A 19,520-nucleotide genomic window follows, 5' to 3' on the forward strand; every position below is an offset into this window, starting at 1 on the left:
ACCCTCTAGACCAGACCTCCTGCCCAAAAGGGAATTGGACAGATTTATGGAGGAAAAGTCCATCACAGGTTAAAAGCCATGATGGATATGTGCAGCCTCATGGTTGTCCAAGTAGGTTGTCTCTGACATCCCTGATGGAAGGGAGTATAGGGTAGGCTATATGGTGGTTCTTCAAGTAGCCGCAGGCCAGGGTCTTGAAAGGTAACAACCAGCATTTCAAACTGGGTCTGGGAAAGGACTAAGCAGACAGTGCCGTGGGTACAGGCCAAGCATGACAAGCTCTGAAAACAGAGCATCACGTTTTCAAACTATCTTCAGGAGCAAATTCATGTTCCCAACAGCCTTGTCACGATGTAACGAATGCGTGCATGTATGAACCAGCCCCACATGGAGAAAATTAAAAAACCCGAGCAACGATCATGACTGAAACTGTCTTTTCCTAAGATAGGAGTCTTCCTGATCAAATAATCAGACTGCAGCCTAGGCGAACACCTGTTGTCTCAGAAGCAAGTCCTTCTGTGTCTGGGGGCAGTGGCATAGCTAGGGAGTGTGCGGCGGCAGTGAAGAAGGCCAATTCTATGCTTGGGATCATTAGGAAGGGTATTGAGAACAAAACGGCTAGTATTATAATGCCGTTGTACAAATCAATGGTAAGGCCACACCTGGAGTATTGTGTCCAGTTCTGGCCGCCGCATCTCAAAAAAGACATAGTGGAAATGGAAAAGGTGCAAAAGAGAGTGACTAAGATGATTACGGGGCTGGGGCACCTTCCTTATGAGGAAAGGCTACGGCGTTTGGGCCTCTTCAGCCTAGAAAAGAGACGCTTGAGGAGGGACATGATTGAGACATACCAAATTATGCAGGGGATGGACAGAGTGGATAGGGAGATGCTCTTTACACTCTCACATAACACCAGAACCAGGGGACAGCCACTAAAATTGAGTGTTGGGAGAGTTAGAACAGACAAGAGAAAATATTTCTTTACTCAGCGTGTGGTTGGTCTGTGGAACTCCTTGCCACAGGATGTGGTGACGGCGTCTGGCCTGGACGCCTTTAAAAGGGGATTGGACAAGTTTCTGGAGGAAAAATCCATTACGGGGTACAAGCCATGATGTGTTTGTGCAACCTCCTGATTTTAGAAATGGGTTATGTCAGAAGGCCAGATGTAAGGGAGGACACCAGGATGAGGTCTCTTGTTATCTGGTGTGCTCCTTGGGGCATTTGGTGGGCCGCTGTGAGATACAGGAAGCTGGACTAGATGGGCCTATGGCCTGATCCAGTGGGGCTGTTCTTAACTACAATTCCCAGGAAGCCTTGCAGGTCTCTTGTTATCTGGTGTGCTCCCTGGGGCATTTGGTGGGCCGCTGTGAGATACAGGAAGCTGGACTAGATGAGCCTATGGCCTGATCCAGTGGGGTGTTCTTCTGTTCTTAACTACAATTCCCAGGAGGCCTTGCAGGTCTCTTGTTGTCTGGTGTGCTCCCTGGGGCATTTGGTGGGCCGCTGTGAGATACAGGAAGCTGGACTAGATGGACCTATGGCCTGATCCAGTGGGGCTCTTCTTATGTTATGTAGGTACAAAGCACCAAGTTTTGCAAGGAGCTTTACTGTGGCATGCAAGAAACCCCTTCCCCTGCCCTTCAAAGTCATTCTGGGTGGTGGGAGCAAAGCAGTGGCTTAAGCCTGGCTCTGAAGGGGAGGCTGCTTGCACACCATGGTGAGGCTCCCTGCAAAACTTAGGACTTTGCACGTCCTCTAGCTATGCCACTGTTGGGGGGGGGTAAGCATGTACAGGATTTCAGCTTTAATCAAAGGAATTCTGTGCTCTCTCTCTCTTTCTCTGCATAAAAGCATCATGTCCTTGCAATCCCACACACCAACTCCTGTTTTTCCACATAGGATTCCATTTAAACATACAGCATTTGACTTGCTTTGAAGACAAGGCTAAGAACTCCCACCTTTAAAAAAGAAAACGAGATTTTGATTCATAAATCCAGCTGCAGAATCTTTTTCTTTATTATTATTTAAAGTTTTGTCTCAGGCCCAAAAAAGTCCAAGCGTGAACATTCCCATGGACCTACTTCAAAGTCCCAGCAGATCTCTTCCTCCCTAAAAGCAGCAAACTATTTCAAACTCGGCTTTCTTTTTTTCTTAAAAGAGGGAGTAATGTCCGCAAAGGATCGAAAGGTCAAGCGCGCAATCTGCCAAAAGCTGGAGAAAAATGGCCCTGCTTCCGTGAAATATGCTCTAAAATAATTTTGCGGCTTGGTCTGTCCTAATTTGTTCGAATTGGATGTTTGTCTTGGAAAGGCTTCTTTCTAACTTGTCCATAAAACAGGCCCACTTAAGCTCTGTGAGGCCTGTGAAAATGGAATCCGAGGCTGGCCATTAAAAGGGGCTGGGAGATTGCTTCCATATGGCGGAACAGCATGGAAGCGGCAGGGCCAAGGCCTACAGCAGGCCGCACTTGGCTGGGAGCTCCTGGTCGATCCGTGGACACTCGTTGCGCTACCCAACAACATCTGGATTATTGCTTGTCATGTCCCTGGGAAATATCCACTTCCCATCAAAGCCCTTTATCTATCTCCACTGCACTTTGAACATTTTAGTGTGTGGTGCAGCCGTGTTTGATGTGCAGGGCTTGCTGCGTTTGAATCCAAAGCGGACGCCTCCCACCCCCTTCCAACCCAGCCTGGTCTCCCTCACCTTTCTACTTCTTTTTTTTTGGGGGGGGGGGGGAGAGAAGAGGAGAAATTTGAGGCTGGTTCCCAAAGAAGCAGAGCATTCTTCTTACTAATGCTGCATCGTTTTCTTAAAATAATCCATTTATTACAGAAATGCCAGACTCATGGGAAATAAAAAGGGATGAGGGAGAGAAAGAGAGAAGAGAATGTTGTTTTTAAGATTCAAGTCAGTTTCTCTCCCCCCCCCCCGCCCCGTATCAACCAAGGGGCTCATGGCTCTCCTCTTGCCAATTCTATCACAATCACAGGGGGTAACTCCTCTAGGGCATTGCGGACCACCAGTCCGCCGGCAGCGAGATCTACGGTGGAACTTCAAATGGCAGTAGGAGGCTCAGCCCAGCAAGTTGAGCTCCAGCATGTGGTTTCTGCACACTTTCAAGGCCTGCCTTGAGCCTCTTATCACTCTTTGAGGCTCCGTCGTGGGTCTCTGAATCCAGAACTAACTGGTGATGATGTCATCACCAGTCACTTCCAGAAGCCACGGGATGCATTTGCATCCCAGGGTAGGAGGGGGGGGCATCGCAGATCAAAGCAGATTGGGAAGCGCTGCCCTCTGAGGTAGCCACAGAGAGAGAGAAAGCAGCCACCGTCAGGTTGTAATATGATGAAAACCACACTCAGCACAGACCTCAGGTTCTTGCATTCCACCTTCCTCCTCCTCGTGTGAGAGAACAAGAGTGAAACCTGCCTAGAAGTGTTTGGACAAACCGGTTTCCTGTTGTGACTGAAACCACACTAAGTTCCAAGGTTTGAATTGAGCAGAAATCCCAAGAGGAAGGGGTGGAGAATCAAAGCGCCCCCACCTGACTTTTCTCGTTGACCCACAGAGAACAAGAAGGTATCTGAAGGAAGAAGCTACCCCCTCCCCCATCAGCTGGGTTCAGGTGACCATGGAAATGAACAGCAGAAAAAGGTGGAAGTCCATCTTTGGAAAAGTTTTTTCGCTGTGTCATTGACCAATCCAAACTTCCAGGAACAGACATATGGACTAAAAGACATTTACTACAAAGAACCCACGGAGTCCACGTAAACAGATACGAACTGCACACCCAGCCTGAATTTGAACTGCGGACCATCCTCGAACTGTCCCAATCATCTGAGATTTGGTCTATAGAGACTGAGAGAATGGCCTTCTTGGTGGTGGTACCCCCTCTCTGCAATCACCCAGAGCCTACCTGAATCCTATTCTGATGCTAGGTAAAGACCTTCTATTTCTTCAGTTCTCTTAGGGCCAAATCCTATCTAACTTTCCTGCCCCAGTGCCCCAGCCTTGCCAATGAGGTGTGAGCTGCATCCTGTGATGTTGGGGGGGGGGAGTCATAGAGGCCTCCTCAATGGAAGGGAACATTTGCGCCCTTACCTCAGGACTACATTGCGGCTGCATCAGCACTGGAAAGTTGGATAGGATCTGTGCGTCAATCACCGAATATGAAACTGACAACAAGACTGGACGTTGTTATTTTTATCCTGCTGTTTATGGACTCTGGTCATTATCCTTTTTTATTATTATTTTGCTTCTTACTTCTTTTCTCTGAACTGTGCTGGTAATTTTGATTAAAGGGGCGGAATACAAATGTATAAACAAATGAATAAAATAAGATGAAATAAAATGAAACGTGGTAATCGCCTGTGCAATCTGGGCCTATGGATTTTATGTACGGTGGTTGTGTTCGAATTTTATGTACGTTGGTTGTATTTTAATATTATGGGCCCACACGGATGTCTGGGGAAGCTGGAGGTGAGCCAGACAAGGCAAGTGCTTGTTCTCCTACACACATATGGAGATGAGAGAGATTGGGGAGCTGTATTGGCCAACCTGGCTCATGGCTGCAAATTGGGGGATTATTCCTTTAAATAAAAATATTGTTTTTATTTAAAAAAAATACACAAGTGTAAAATCTGTCAAAGAAAGAAACCCACTGAATGAACAGGAGCAGGAGTTGTGGCTTGAGCAAAAATGAAGCCACCTGCCCTTAAAAGGATGCGACAAGGGAACAAAAGAGACCTGCGCACAGGTCAAAGCAGCAATGCAAATTGAAGGGGAAAAGAAGAAGTTCTCTCTGCCCAGCTCTTCTCATTAGGGAGGGAAACCATTCAGCAGAAGTACTTTCCCCTGTGGGAGAGAGTGAGAGGAGGCAACTGAACTGCCCTGCAAAGGAGCGCGACCCCCACGGCAACTGAGCTCTCCGGCTCTATGAAACGTTCAAAGAGCAGAACAGAGCAGCGCGGCAGCCGCTGCCCAAAGGGCATTGCTGGAGACAGCCAAATAAAATAAGGCGGTCAAGGGAGGAGAGGCAGGGCAGAGGGATGGAGGCTCACACACACAGGCGGAGGAGAAGGTGGCAGGAGGATTTCGCCTTGCATTAAAACAACTCCCCGAGTCCACTCAGCGACCAATTCTGCCAATCGTTTGGGCATCACAGAGGCACTTAAATGTGCCTGGGTGCCTGCAATTTAATATACATTAAAAGGGCACTGCAGATCCATCTCATCAAAGCTGATTTGTTCACCAACTCTGGACTCATGGACCATGCAGAACTTTACTCAGTAGCACAAGGTGCAAACGTTCCTCACCTGTGCCAAGCAAACTCAAGATGAAGTGTTTTGATGGGGTCAACAACAAGAGGCCCCTTACAAGTTGAGCCTCCTAAGCAAAGCAGACCTTGGAAAGGAGTCATGTAATTCCATTCTTGCTCTCCTCCTCTTCACCCTTCCTTTCGCCTCCATTTTACTCCCACCACCCGAAATGGCTCCGAAGGGGAGGGAGGGGGGCTGCTTGCACGGCGCGTCCAGTCACCTGCAAAACTTAGTGCTTTGCCTCCCCAGCTACGACACAGCTCTAACCACTATGCAACACTGGCTGCCAAGTTCTCCAAGAAAGCTCGGGAGGGGGAACCAATTACAAGAAGAGCCAGGTTGTGACTCAGGTGACATAACGTAGAATGCTTCTCTGAAGGAGGCAAAAAATAACTGAACTAATAGACTGAAGGATTAAACTTGGAACCAACTTGCACAAATGGGCAGGCAGCATAATACTGAGTTTTTCCTCCTCCAGGTCCCTACCAGGGGTAATACAGCAGCAGCACCAAGTCTGCAGATCCATTAGAGAGCTTTTTTATTATTTATTTCCTCTCGGTATCTCAGTCCAGTCCTTCCACATATCTTCTGCCCCATCACGCTCCTCCTGACTGCTCTTCCATAACCTCTCACACCTCCCCTCTCCAAGGCACCCGCATTCCCCGAGCTCACAATTTCTCTTTGCAGCCTTTATGTTCCACCACAAAAATAGAAAATAAAATAAAATAAAATAAAAAGCCAGGGCTGTGTCTCTGCAGCCCAGCATTTCCTAACTAAAGATAGTTATTGATGTGCCATGCTGGTGTTTTAGTGCAGCAGCAGAATCAATAAACCAGGAAATACTGCTTTGTCAGGTGTTGCCCAAGTAGCCTTTCTGGGAAATTCTTTACAGCCTCTCCGATGGTCACAGAAGCATTTCTGCAGAGATCGCTCTGGAGCCTGAACTTGGGCTGCTCTGGGAAGAGCTGAAGCTCTCCTACCCTCTAGTGACGGCAAGCGAAAAAGGCAAAAATTCCTGTGCTCCATTTCTCTGCTCCTTCCCTGTGTTCAGAATAATCTCTGCTTCATGAAAAATCCCCTCCATTATCTCCTTTTGGCATCTCCTAATTTCACTTAAAAGGGGATCTAAAGACTTTTTAACAGGACCTTGGAAAATAAGTGGCCTCTCAATCCCAGTTAGAAGTTTCATCTTGATTATTTCAACTAAAACATTGAAACAAAATTTAAAAGAAAATCAGCCAGAAAAAAGGGCTTTAGACTAATCTGAACTGGGAAGGTCCAAGTTTGGAAACTCAACATCTTTTCAAAAGAACCTCTGAGATCAGTGAGAACACAGAGAGAGAGAGAGAGAGAGAGAGAGAGAGAGAGAGAGAGAGAGAGAGAGAGAGAAGAACGACATTCTTAACAGGAAACAGCAAACCCAGTTGGATCAAGATTGGAACTTTTACAATTTCCTAGAGTTTCACTTCAAACCAAACTGTCAAGGGCTTTCCTGTCATCAGCTTCTATTTTAACGATTTCTGGCCCTATCTCTCCAAGTACACAAGTCTGCGTTATCTCCAGACTGGTTTGCTTAATTCAGGATTTAAACGCCCAGGAACGCAAATCATTTCTCTGCTGTGCCCAAGCAGCTGTTCAGACTTCAAGTCTCTCCCGCAACCACAAAAGCCATGAGTGCAAGAGTATTAATGTGGCACATTTTAACAACTATTTTAATATATGAGCAACACATTCCTTTATCTGTGTATAAATAGCAGCTGTAAACAAGGATGAATGACACATAGTGCTATATGTGGGAACTATGCAATATTTTCTTTTCAATACAACCAAGGGTGAATTGGTTGGTTGACTGAATTTACAATCAATATTGTGTGTAATGTATGGGGGTTATAACAACCCCACCTACCCTACAGGGTTGTTGTAAGTTGGTGAGATAATGAACACGTTTAAAGGCATTAAAGGCATTATACAAACAGCTATTTTTTCTACAGTTGTCCACCCAGGACCAGAGGAGATTCAGGTTCAAAACTCTTCATTCAGACATGAAGCATACCTTGCGATCCTCACACTCTCTCAGTCTAATCTGCTTCATTGGGTTATCTGTTTACCTAACATACATAAGAACAGCCCCGCTGGATCAGTCCATAGGCCCATCTAGTCCAGCTTCCTGTATCTCACAGCGGCCCACCAAATGCCCCAGGGAGCACACCTGATAACAAGAGATCTCATTCTGGTGCCCTCCCTTGCATCTGGCATTCTGACATAACCCATTTCTAAAATCAGGAGGTTGCGCATACACATCATGGCTTCTACCCCGTAATGGATTTTTCCTCCAGAAACTTGTCCAATCCCCTTTTAAAGGCCTCACCATCATCCTGTGGCAAGGAGTTCCACAGACCGACCACACGCTGAGTAAAGAAATATTTTCTTCTGTCTGTTCTAACTCTCCCAACACTCAATTTTAGTGGATGTCCCCTGGTTCTGGTGTTATGTGAGAGTGTAAAGAGCATCTCTCTATCCACTTTATCCTTCCCATGCAAAATTTTGTATGTCTCAATCATGTCCCCCCTCAGGCATCTCTTTTCTAGGCTGAAGAGGCCCAAACGCCATATTCTTCTGCCATCTTAAAAAGCAAAAAAATTCCAAATCAGCTTACAAAAAAAGTTAAATAAAGATTAGAATCAAATACCTACAAAAAGTAAAGCTTACAGTAAAACTACTGCAAACATAGGCAACAGCAGCACAAAATCAGGGTGTAAGAAATTAAAAGCATTCTGCATTTAAAATCAACCAAACCACTTCCACTTTTCTCCTGAAAACCAACAGGCCACTGAGAAAAGCCTGCTAAATCTCTACAAGACCCAGGACAGTACTTCTCTGGGTTTGAATGTCTTTCTCTGTAATCACTGTTACCCTGCACATGCCTGATCTTGGAAGCTAAGCAGCATCAAGCCTGGTTAGTACTTGGATGGGAGACCGCCTGGGTGCTGTAGGCTTATACCATAGTCTTTCGAGACTGAAGGTTGCCAACCAGAACTGGACTGGAGGGGACTCTGCTCCAGTTCAGAAGGGATTCTGTTTTTAAGTGCCCTGAAACATATTGTGCAGTAATGTTGCTAAGGGGTCATGGGGGAGGTGACACAACTACTGGCCAAAATTTTTAAAATTTTTGTGTTTTTGAATAATACCATCATATTACATATCATTCAATGTGTATTTTCATGCAGAGTCCAATGGAACAGACCACATTGAAATATCTCTACTCTATCAAAAGTTATAGCCAAAAAACCAGCAGGGGCAGGGCAAAGGTACATCACCATGCCCACCACTCAGGGCATCGCCCCTTCCACTAAATGGCCTCCTGCACCAGGTGATGCAAATCCTAGGGTTGCCACTGATCTTGCGGACTGGTTTCCTGCAACGCAATACAACGCAATGCCATTTCCGCACAACACGTTTCGGCTTTGGTAGACAGGAAAAAAATGGACGTAGGCACAAGGATGCAAGTTACCTTTGGCGCAGAGAGCTTTCTTCGGTTTGTCCACCGCTGGTTATAACATTCCCATTGGTGCAGCATGGAACATCCAAAGGAAGGAACAAAAAGAGACACCAAGGGTTGGGGTAGTTAGCATTTCATATAAGGGGGGAACCAATAGCCCTCTTATAGGAAGTGTATAGCTGAATGTGGGGGCGGGGAGGTAGCACAAGTGCATTGGCAAGCCCCACACTTACATCCTAAGAGCCCCATACTCGTGCTTTCCACAGCACAGGGTTTATTTGAAGAGACTAAGTTGTACATGAGATGTATATCTTCCCTACAATTAGGGATCCCAGGTTCCCAGTCTGTCCCTAGAGTAAAACACGTGTGGCCACAGACAAAACGCTGAACCATGAACAGCAGGGTGGGTGCTCTGGGGTGGGCAGGGCTTGCTGGGACACTCTCACTGCCTCTCCCCCACCCAAATGTATGCCATGACACCACCTGCTTTAACAACTAAAGGAGGCTCAGAGAACAGCTCATGAGAAGCACAGGCTTCTTACTCCACACTCATAAAATATCAACACGTTAACTGGACCCCTGGAAAATGCAGACTGCACATCACTGTGTACTGCTGCATGTACACAGAACACAACACATCTGCTATTGCACACACATTCAGATCAATCATGCTGTACTATATGCAGACTGCATTTGCATTGAATGTAACTTGTGAATAGGTTTAGTAAGACTTGTTGGGAGTGGCAGACCCTGTTCCCCCCCCCCAAAAAAATATACCTGGCTCTCCCCCAAGACTCAATGATGTCCCACACTTTTACTTCCTCCCATAGAAGCAAGTGGTGGAATGGTGGACTTGGCACACAGTCAGGGGGAAAATTACCTTTCCCTGAGGGGTGATCCCCACCAGATGGAAGTCACATGCCCTGCCTTCCTTCCTTCCTCGTCATTCTGGGGTCACAAGCCCTCTCCCCACCTGACCCGCTAGGAAAATTACCATTTATCAAACCACTCACATTTCTCTTAACATCTTCCTGCTTCACTGCAAGCCTCACGTCCAACATGATCACACCCATATCATCCTCTAAGCTGTTTGGATCTTCTAGTTTGAGGATTTTTTCACAAGTCCTGCAGACAGAAAAAAAGTCGTTTGCTTCTTTAAGGCTAACCAACTGGTTTACAACAGACCCTCGACCGCTGGCCTATCAAGGTATCACAGGGTTCATTCTTGTCCCTATGCTTTTTAACATCTACTTAAAATGGCTGGGAGATGCCACCAAGGGTTTGGAGTTGGGTGTCACCAGCACGTGGAGTACACCAAGCTCAGTCTCTTTTTTTCAATCTTTATCCAGGAAGACGGAAGCTCTAAAGGTCATAATGCATTGAATGAGGGTAAACAAATAGGCATTAAATTGGGCAAGATAGACATGCTGTACAGATCTGCTGATCCGGTGATGGAGGAGTCCGGTTCTGAATGAAATTGTACTACATATAAAGCACTGGGTCTACAGCTCAAGGGTGCTGCTCCTGGATCAGACTTTACACCAGAATGGCAAGGTGTCAGGCATGGCCTGAAGTCCCTCTGTCCAACTCCAACTTGTGTGCCAGTTGTATCTATTCCTGGATCAGGCAGATCTGTCCACACTGGTAATATCAAGACTGGATTAATGCAGTACACGCCACATGAGGCTACTCTTAATGACCACTGAGAAACATCAGTCGGTTCAGAACGTGGCAGTCAGACTGCTAACTGGCGCAGGGATATGTGGTCATGACCGTGGTGTGCCTGGGGGGGCGAAGGAGGACAAATGCCCTTTGAGGAGGCTGTGGCACATCACCATCCACCCCCGCGCCACCCCCTCCCCAGTATTCAGTCAGCTGGCGTGCCAATCTGAGGGCCATCCCCTTTTCCCCAGAGACATTCTGAGGGCTGGAGAAGCAGCATGCTGCCTCCCCGACTCTCCAACCTGGCCCTCAGAAGGCTTTCTAAAGGGTTTAAAAATGTCACTTCTGGTTTCCTCTGTGAAATGGGAAGTTATATTTTTCAGCCTTCCAAAGGTTTTACAAGGCCTTCAGAGGGTCGGAGAGGCTGATGCAGCCTCCCCAGGCCTCCAGAAGAGGGGTAGGGGGTGGCAACCCGGCTAGTGGAGGGGGGGGCGGTAGCAGCTTGTGGTTGTGGCTCCAGGCACAGTCCCAGGTACCGGTTCCTATTTCCAGATTCTGAACTGGTTACTTGAAAGACCAGCACTCCCTGCAGAAATCCAGCCATACCCAAAGCCATCTGGGGAGGCTCTTCTGAACGTACCATTACTTACAGGGGTCCATTTGGTGGGAGTGCATGGGAGAACCTTCTCTGCAGTGGCACCTGTCTTGTGGATGACCCCACCCAGAGGGCAACCATACAGCCCCCTTCCCTAGCAATCGTTCATGGGAATGTGAAAGCATCCCTGTTTCAACAGGGAAAAACGTCATCCCTGGAAGACGTTTATCATCATGTACAACTCAGGGACTCTTGTTTGCTGGCTACATGTCGCCAATTTGATTTTACACTTGTTTGTTGTTTGCTTTAACCTTGCAAGCCACCTCAAGGCCTCTTGTCCTATAAAGACAGGCAGCATATACATTTTAATCCTAAAAAAACCTGAGCATTTACAAAAGCAAAGAACGATTTAAGTTTCAACATGATCAATTAAAATTCTGTAATTTTGTACATTTCTGGTCTAGTACACAATGTGAATGTTTCTTAGGTTGCACATTTATTTGGGAAGAAGCCCCATTGAGCTTATTGGGGCTTCAGGGTGTATTCTTCCCCAACCCCCAAATCTCTCTTGTGGTCGCTATTTGAAGACAAAGAAAACACCCGTCGGCACCAATGGAAGCATCGAGGGCAAATCGCAGCCAAGAGAGAGATCCAGACTAGTGGCATGAAGACACAAAGGGTTAATGCCCCTCCCCACAGCAGAATCCCAATTGGGACCCTGACGGCTTCCACAAAAGATTCACTCACACAGGCGCTAAGCATGCAATAAGTATGTTGTCTGGTTTAGCCCTACTTCCAGGTGAGCAGGCCCAGGGCTTCAATGCAGTGTTAATCAGCTTTCGACCTACCTGTTGAGTTCCAGTTCACTCAGCATTAACAATGCTGAGCCCATGAAGTCCGACGAGGTTAGATCTCGATCGTACACCTGACGCATACAGGGAAGAGAGGGAGGGAACATAAGAAACACTGATCTCAGCATCTGAAAATTGGTGCGGGTCGGATAAAAAAAGCAATTTGTTCTCTGAATTCTATATTTTGTGCACAAAATTGAACCAATTACTGGCTTTTGAATGAGAAGAAGAGAAATGAAAAGACAGGACGGACAGTTAATCTGACAGGCAATGGCTTCTGTAACGCGATGCTTTTTTAAAGTTCCTTTTAAAGTTATCACAGCACTTTCTCCCAAAACATTCCTTGCTACTTCATTATCGGCTTGTATCAGCCAAAAGCCTTACGATTTTGCTAAAATCAAGGTTTTAAGGCTGGTAGCTTTGCCAATCTGAAGAGAGAGAAAAATTATGAACAAGATTTTTTTAATTTAATAGAACACACACTTTTTTCTCTTTTTGAATAAAAAGAGAACCTGACAAGCTGTTGAATTTAACGTGATGTGTATTTTTTTTTCCTTCGTCTCCACAGGGATACATTCTGCCTTTACCACCCTCAGACAGATGGTTCCTAACATACCGATGGTTAAACTATTTTTTGAGATCCTGCCTGTTCAGAAATAGGTGTTTTTAAGCTACAGACAGCTTTGCTACCAAGTAACCTGAAGGCTTGTTAACTACGGATTGAGACAGACAATCATTTCAGAGCACGGAAGGTGGAAATGACACCCTCACTCAGGTGTACACATCACTTCCTTGATCCCATTAAAGAATCTCTGGTCAGAGGCTTTTGTAGTAGCACAAAAATGAAGTTCCTTCCCATTTGCTGTGTGGTGCACTGTTGTCTCCCTGAATGAGTCATCACTCCAGGCCGGGGTGTCCAAACCCCAGCCCAGGGGCAATTTGCGGCCCTCAGGGACCCCCAATCTGGCCTGCGGGGAGCCCCCAGTGTCTAATGAGCCTCTGGACTGGCAAAGACTTGCTAGATCCCGCACTGGTGCGCCACAGACTTATTTGGATTTTGTGGCTGAATTCATTTATGGGAGCCTGACAAGTGGATGATTCTACTTGTGGGCTAGCTGGCCTATAGCTCAGAAGCTGATCAGGCCTACAAAGCAGGATGCTAGTCCCTAGGAGGGAGGCAAGAGAAGACATCCAATGCAATGGTGTTTGCCACTGAGATTTTTTTAAAAATTTAAAATACTTAAATCTTGTCTTCCCATAAACGCTCAAAGCGGATCATATAGCTTTTAACATAAGCCATCTGGCTGTAGACATCACAAAAAAGGAGAGATCCTAAGCTTGGGAGGTTGCTCTGGGCAACTCAAACACTTGTCAACATTTGTGGAACCCCTCTGGAGATATTTCACTCATCTCATCGATATTTACACGTATTTTGCTTTGCTCAGAGTTTCCTCATATGTTTTGACCCAACCAGGAAATTTAACCATGGACAGAATCCAGGGGTAACTCCGACAGTTTACCTTCACACTGAGCTTCTGGTCATGGGCTCGAAGAGGAAGCACAATTGTCTCGTCCCAAACCGGGTTAAGGTTCTTATAGATGACTTTGCTTTTGTAGACTGTTTTCCCATTTAGCTTAAACTTCACATAGGGATCACTCGTGCCTATAAAGAACAGAATGGTTTTATGAGATCCCATATGCAGCAGCCACTAGCTAACACACAGCCAGTAGCCCACCAAGAATGAAAAACCCACATTCGCCATCATGGAAATTGGGGCCTACTCAGTCAGTACGAGTTGAGGGCATGCATCAGTGGGTTGCTCCACCAAAGAATGCCTTTGGTGATGTCAGCTGTAATATCCACCTACAGAGGAGACTGCCTGAGTCACTGCTACGGCCTGGCCTCCTCCCAGTCAGTCTCTCCTGGTTAGGTCCTTCTGCCTTGTCTCTGCACTGGGTGCCTTTGGGTCATTTGATCACTTGGGGCAGAGTGCAATACGACTAGCTGCCCTCAGATAATGTGCTTGTTGGATCTCTCCACGAGAACCAGGAGGTGGATTGACAATGTGGGTTCATAACTCACACATCAAAACATAGGAAATGGGTGAATGTTACTCTTATAAATAACGATTAACATTTAGAAGAAACCAGCATGCATTGCTCTGCGCCCACGGAATAAAGAAGGGTATAAATAAAAGGAGCAGGAAGCAAACACTTTCACCAAAGTGTTATTCTAGTCTGACCAAGAAAAGGGAAAAATCTCTCTTGGCTATCAGCAGCTTGGGGAAAAAACCAGTCTTAGAAAAAGAAATAAACTGATTGGACAGAAAGGGGAAATGAACCCACTTCATTCCCTTTCCAACTGGAAAGTCTGAGATACTCCCAGCAATGTTTCCATTAACTGGGAGTTGTCACCAACACAGTATGTAACTATGCAATCTGCCTGACATTAGTGGAGAAGCCCAGGAAAAATCCCCCAGTACCAGTAAGGCTTCAAGAAAGACTTCCATTGCATGGCTCTTTGGATACCATATTTCAGTGTGGTGGATTGGAGAGATTGAATGGTTTAAAAAAAAAAAAATTGCCAGTCATGAAGTTCACTGGATGAACTTGGGCCAGTCGCTGTCAGCCTAACCCAGTGGTTTCCAAAGTGTGAGCCGTGACTCCCCAGGGGAGCAGCAGAAACTAGCCAGGGGTGCCAGGAATGCTCGCAAAAAAACTCACTGCACAGTACAATGTATACGATTGTAGCCCTAATGGGAAGCTGTGGCCAACAGCCCAGTAGGTAAAGGAGCCACCAGTGAAAAAAGTTTGGGACCCACTGGGCTATCCTCTAACTGACAAGGCTGTAAAGAAGATGGAACAGAGATGGGAGTGGGACCGAACACAGCATCTTAAGCTCCTTGGACGATGCATCTGGTGGAACTATCAGAAAAATAAGTGCTAAAGGAGATGCAAGGTAAGGAGATGGCACAGATGTCTGCATTCACAGTGGGAAAAGCTTTGCCCACACTGTTCTTCTTTCCCTGCTACAGCCTAAGAATGAGATGTGAGCTTTCAAGGATCTATCCATTCAGAGCATGATCTCCATTTATTGCATGTACAGACAAGAACCACGACAGATTCCATATCGGGCCAGCACCACCCAGATATATACGGAGCATGGAGCTTTTCCAATAACCTTCAGAGGATGTTTGATCATCAGAGAGGGAGATGAATGGGGGCGATTTGCTGTAGTCCTTTTGTTAGGTTCCCGTGAATATTCCAATCCTCCCCATTCTAAACAGGGCGAAGGAAGACAGAAGACACCAGAGGAACTGCCTTTATCTTCCTGATAAGCTGAGGCTGCCGGCATTTTTTTTATAAATCCCTCCACTATTAACTACATGAAAGAAGCAGTATCAAGACAAGACAAGAGAAGTAACAGGCGCAATGAAAAGATGAATAGGGCAGTGGAGGCAGGTGGTCCAAATGAAGAACTCGCCTGCTTCTTAAATGGAAGACAGGCCATTGAACAGAGTGCACCTTTGAAAAGGAACACAGACAATGCATCTTGGTGGGGTCTGCAGTATTAATCCCCAAACAGCCCTCCTCCTCCAAAGGGAAGGTATCTTTGGGGATATGCTACACTTCTCACATCAAGGCTGAAGTTTCATGGTTGTCGGAACACACACACCTCCTCTGTTACTGTAAAACAATCCTGTTCATGCGGAACAGGCATTAACAACCATTCCAGCGCCGATAGATAAAAAAGCACATAGTGCGTGTATCTGTGTGGGGTTTGGGGAGGGGTGGGCGAGAGACGGCGAACGATAATGAAAGAGGCTTTTAATTAAATGAGATTGCCTCCCTGGGATCAGGACTTCAGGCTTGTCAGCTTACTCTCAAAATAAACATCTCAGAACCGGCCGCGGCGGTGTCACCAGCCGAGGCAAAGCACGCTGGGTAATCCCTGGGTATCTTGACAGCTACATAATGTTCAAACTGTTTCACGGGTGAACGGCGGCACTTGCGTGAAAGAAAATATTAATGTCTGGAATTAATAGAAAAAGGGGATGGTGGTTGACAAAGCCAAAACGGGGGGGAAAAGAAGTGTCAAGTTAGTAGCACGTTAATTGTGAGGGGGGAAGTAATTGAGAGGCAGGGGGAGGAAAGGAAGGAACGGCACCGCAAGGGAGAGGGAGCTCTCCCACCCACACCATCCAAGCAAAAAAAAACACAAAACCATTTTATTGTCAAGAAAGTAACATCTCAACTAGGCAAGGCGGAGACGCGGACGAGAGCAGGAAGCAGAGTGGGCTGCTGGAAAATGCAAGACCAAGACCATACAAATGTTGGGCTTTGGGTATCAGCTAGCAGATGGTCCTTCACCTTAATATTGGCACCTTCATACACCTGGCTGTGAGGTGTTTCCTTAAAACAAACCCTATCTACTAGCCAAGCAACATACTTTTCCTTTTTTAAAGGAGTGCTTCCCTCCTGCCAGCCTGTCTTTGGCTCATACGGACATGAGAGAACAGAAACGCGACAGTTTTGCAATTTCAATGGAAATCCTTGGTTCAGTTATAGGATTTGAGGAGGAAAAAAGAAAGCAACGCCCAACTTTTGTTATGGCATTTTTGCAATCCTCAAATTCCTTCCTTCCCAAAATGTGCAACAGCCGAGCGCTTCCTTGCTTTGTTTCACCGATTCCCCGAAGCCCGTACTTGGTACATTCAAAACAGCAGCTAAGCACATTAGCTTCACACAAGCAAATGACATGAAACCTAAACCCCAGGCTTGTTGCTCCTGCTTGCTCAACATGTGGGTCCTTAGCGTATTTTAAATCAGAGGCAATTCTAATTCCAAGATTCTATTTCTTGGATTTATCACATTTTTAAATCTACCTTTCTTTTAAGGAGCTCAAGGTACGTGGTTCTCTCTCTCTCTCTCTCTCTCTCTCTCTCTCTCTCTCACACACACACACACACACACACACACACACACACACACACACACACAGTGTTCAAAGCACACACAGCTGAAAAACACTGTGTTCAAAGCAAAAGGATAGACTCCCCCTTCCTCTGTGTCATGTTCCTGATCTAATTCAGCAGAGGGGGTGTGGGGAAGGCAAGGTATCTCAGCTGCTTTTTGATGATGGAAGTTCTAATCACATCTAGTTCTACCCTGCATTCAGCTGGGAGAGGTGTGGATTTGTTGCATGTGGAATCCAACCACGTGCATTATGCAAGCACACTTAAATAAACTGAGATTTATCTGAATTTCAAGAGTCAGGTCGGGGCAGCTGCTCACAGGGCAGTGACAGGTTCCCCATTGATCATCTATGCGTTATTTTGGACAGCTTGTCAAAGAGCTCCTTTGACAGCACGGACCTCCTCGGGCCTTTGCACGCTGCCATTGGTGCACAGGCGCTCCTGAAATAGAGGCCAGATAAAATTGCAGAGCCCACAGTAATCAGATGGGGTTTTGTTCCCTGTGAAAACTGTCCAATGTGATTTTGAGTGGTTGTTGCTGCCCTCTAGCAGTTGCAATGTTAACAACACCAGAGCCATTTCCATTTCCTCCAGCCTCAGAACATTTTCCAGAGTTTATCATTTATCATCACTTCCAGGTTTGTGGGAATTTTTCTTCTTCTTCCCATTATAAGCACATTTGTGAGCCATGCACAACAGATAGCTAATGATTGGAATTCACAGGGCTAATATCCAGATTCCACATCCAGAATTGTAGAAACAGTGGAGGAGGAAAAAGTGATTTTTTTTTTTAAAGCAAATCAGACACTAAATCCACCTCACCCAATTTTTCAGATCCCAGCTAATTATGATAGAATCAGTGGCATATCTAGGGAAAATTGTGCCCCTGGAAAGCACTGAAATGTCATTCTTGTACAATGAAAGGGGAGATCAGATCACGGGGTGGGAAGCCAGCCCTCTCCATTCCATCAGGTGAATTTATTATTATTATTATTATTATTATTTATATATAAAGCTGAATGGTCTTCAAAACTCTGGGGAAAGCCTATTTGAACCCTCCCCTTCATCTTGTCTTATTCACTAGAGTTTTGAAAGCCTCAGAGGTGGAAGAGAAAATAACTCCAGACTGTTATGGGGGAAGTAACAACTCTTTTGATATTGGTAGTTTATGAGCAAGACCCCAGTGTCATTTAAATAAAAGGAGTGAAGAGATCCAAATGGAGAGACCACTCTTGTGGCTGGAATACTATGAGGTCATCATCATACCTCCAAATTAAGGCTCATTTTCCACTTTTCTCTATCAATTGGTGTGCTGTAGGTCACGTGTCAACCCAATTTCACTTTTGTCTGGCCTGGAAGTCTCTAACTGCACACCTTGCTCACCAGTTCTTTGCAAGCCCCTCTAGCTAAGCCTCTGTTTTGCTCACATTGCCCGGAATGGCTCCGAAGAGGAGGAAGGGGCCTGCAAAACTTAGTGCTTTGCACCCCCTCTGGCTACACCACTGTTTGCAGCGGGCTCATTTTGTGACAGCTTCCCGTTCGCTCTGATTAAGGGGGCTTTGCCATTTTTCCAGCTAGAAAGCAAAAGCGGTTTTGTTAGCAAAACATCTGGAGACCCACAAAACATGGATCTCTGAGTCCATGGATCCCTGCTGACAGTCTCATTGCTTCCAGCATCCTGCAATGTTTAAACCAGCCACATGGGGGAACCACTAAAACAGCATATTAATTCTTGGCTCAGCCTTTTTCCAATCACGTTCCACTAAAACACAAGTCAGGATACCAATAAATCGAAAGCAGGTTTTTTAAAACTGTTTTTAAAGTATTCCAAAAAAAAATTACATTCAGCAGTTTCCAATTTAGAAGATACGGCATTCTGTCAAAGTGTCTAAGACCAGCTCTAGATCTTGCTATAGAACGCCAGAAATGAAATACTCTGTACGCAGGTTCACCAAAATAAACTGGCCCCAATCAAAAGGTAACAGCTTACCTAATTGGTTTCTACCATAGTAACTCACCTATACGCTCCTCGGTAAAACTAATTAGCAAGGCTAGTTCTGGCAGGTATAAGTTTCTCACCAAACCACAGGTAGACAGTAATCAGAAAGTAACATTTACCAAACAGAGAAGCAACTTAAGAGAAGAAAGATTCTACCTACAAGGTTCCTTCTGCCCTGCTGTCACTGATCATCAATGAGAAAAGGAGTAAAGGACTTCCTCCACCAGGCTGTGACCATTTAGATGTCTCTTCTTCTCTCTTGCCATTGAATTGCTTGCTCTTTCTGCATGTAGTTTAAGCCTCTCCCCATAAGTCCCTGTATGATCTTGTTTCACCTTCTACCTCACCTTTTCTCTCTCAGTTCTATTCTCCCCTTTACACAAGGCATAAGAGGAACAGAGACTGGTACTTCTATGGAACTACTTCTGAAGTATGGAATGGGCTGAAGATTGGCTAGGGGTTCTGACATCCAGTAGTAAAGTTCTCTGCCATGACTGAAGTTTATGCTCATCCCCTTTCAGCCTCCATGCTCCTCACCTATCAAACTAGATATACATCAGCCACCAGTGACATGTCTTTGAGCACTTTGAGCACTTCTGCTAGCTGTTCTTATGTTT

The 19,520-nt window shown here is 45.8% G+C and overlaps 1 protein-coding gene across 1 annotated transcript in view; it reads right to left on the bottom strand.

The window, feature by feature from the left end:
- Positions 1-19,520, bottom strand: part of MCTP2 (multiple C2 and transmembrane domain containing 2) — an 89,356-nt gene that overhangs the window by 63,282 nt on the left and 6,554 nt on the right. Inside the window, 4 exon segments of the mRNA XM_066634895.1 lie at positions 8,833-8,868; positions 9,834-9,945; positions 11,926-12,002; positions 13,449-13,591. Coding sequence (XP_066490992.1) covers positions 8,833-8,868; positions 9,834-9,945; positions 11,926-12,002; positions 13,449-13,591 — 368 coding nt within the window.

This window comes from Tiliqua scincoides, chromosome 8 (assembly GCF_035046505.1).
Source record: "Tiliqua scincoides isolate rTilSci1 chromosome 8, rTilSci1.hap2, whole genome shotgun sequence".
In the NCBI taxonomy this organism is placed as follows: Eukaryota; Metazoa; Chordata; class Lepidosauria; order Squamata; family Scincidae; genus Tiliqua; species Tiliqua scincoides.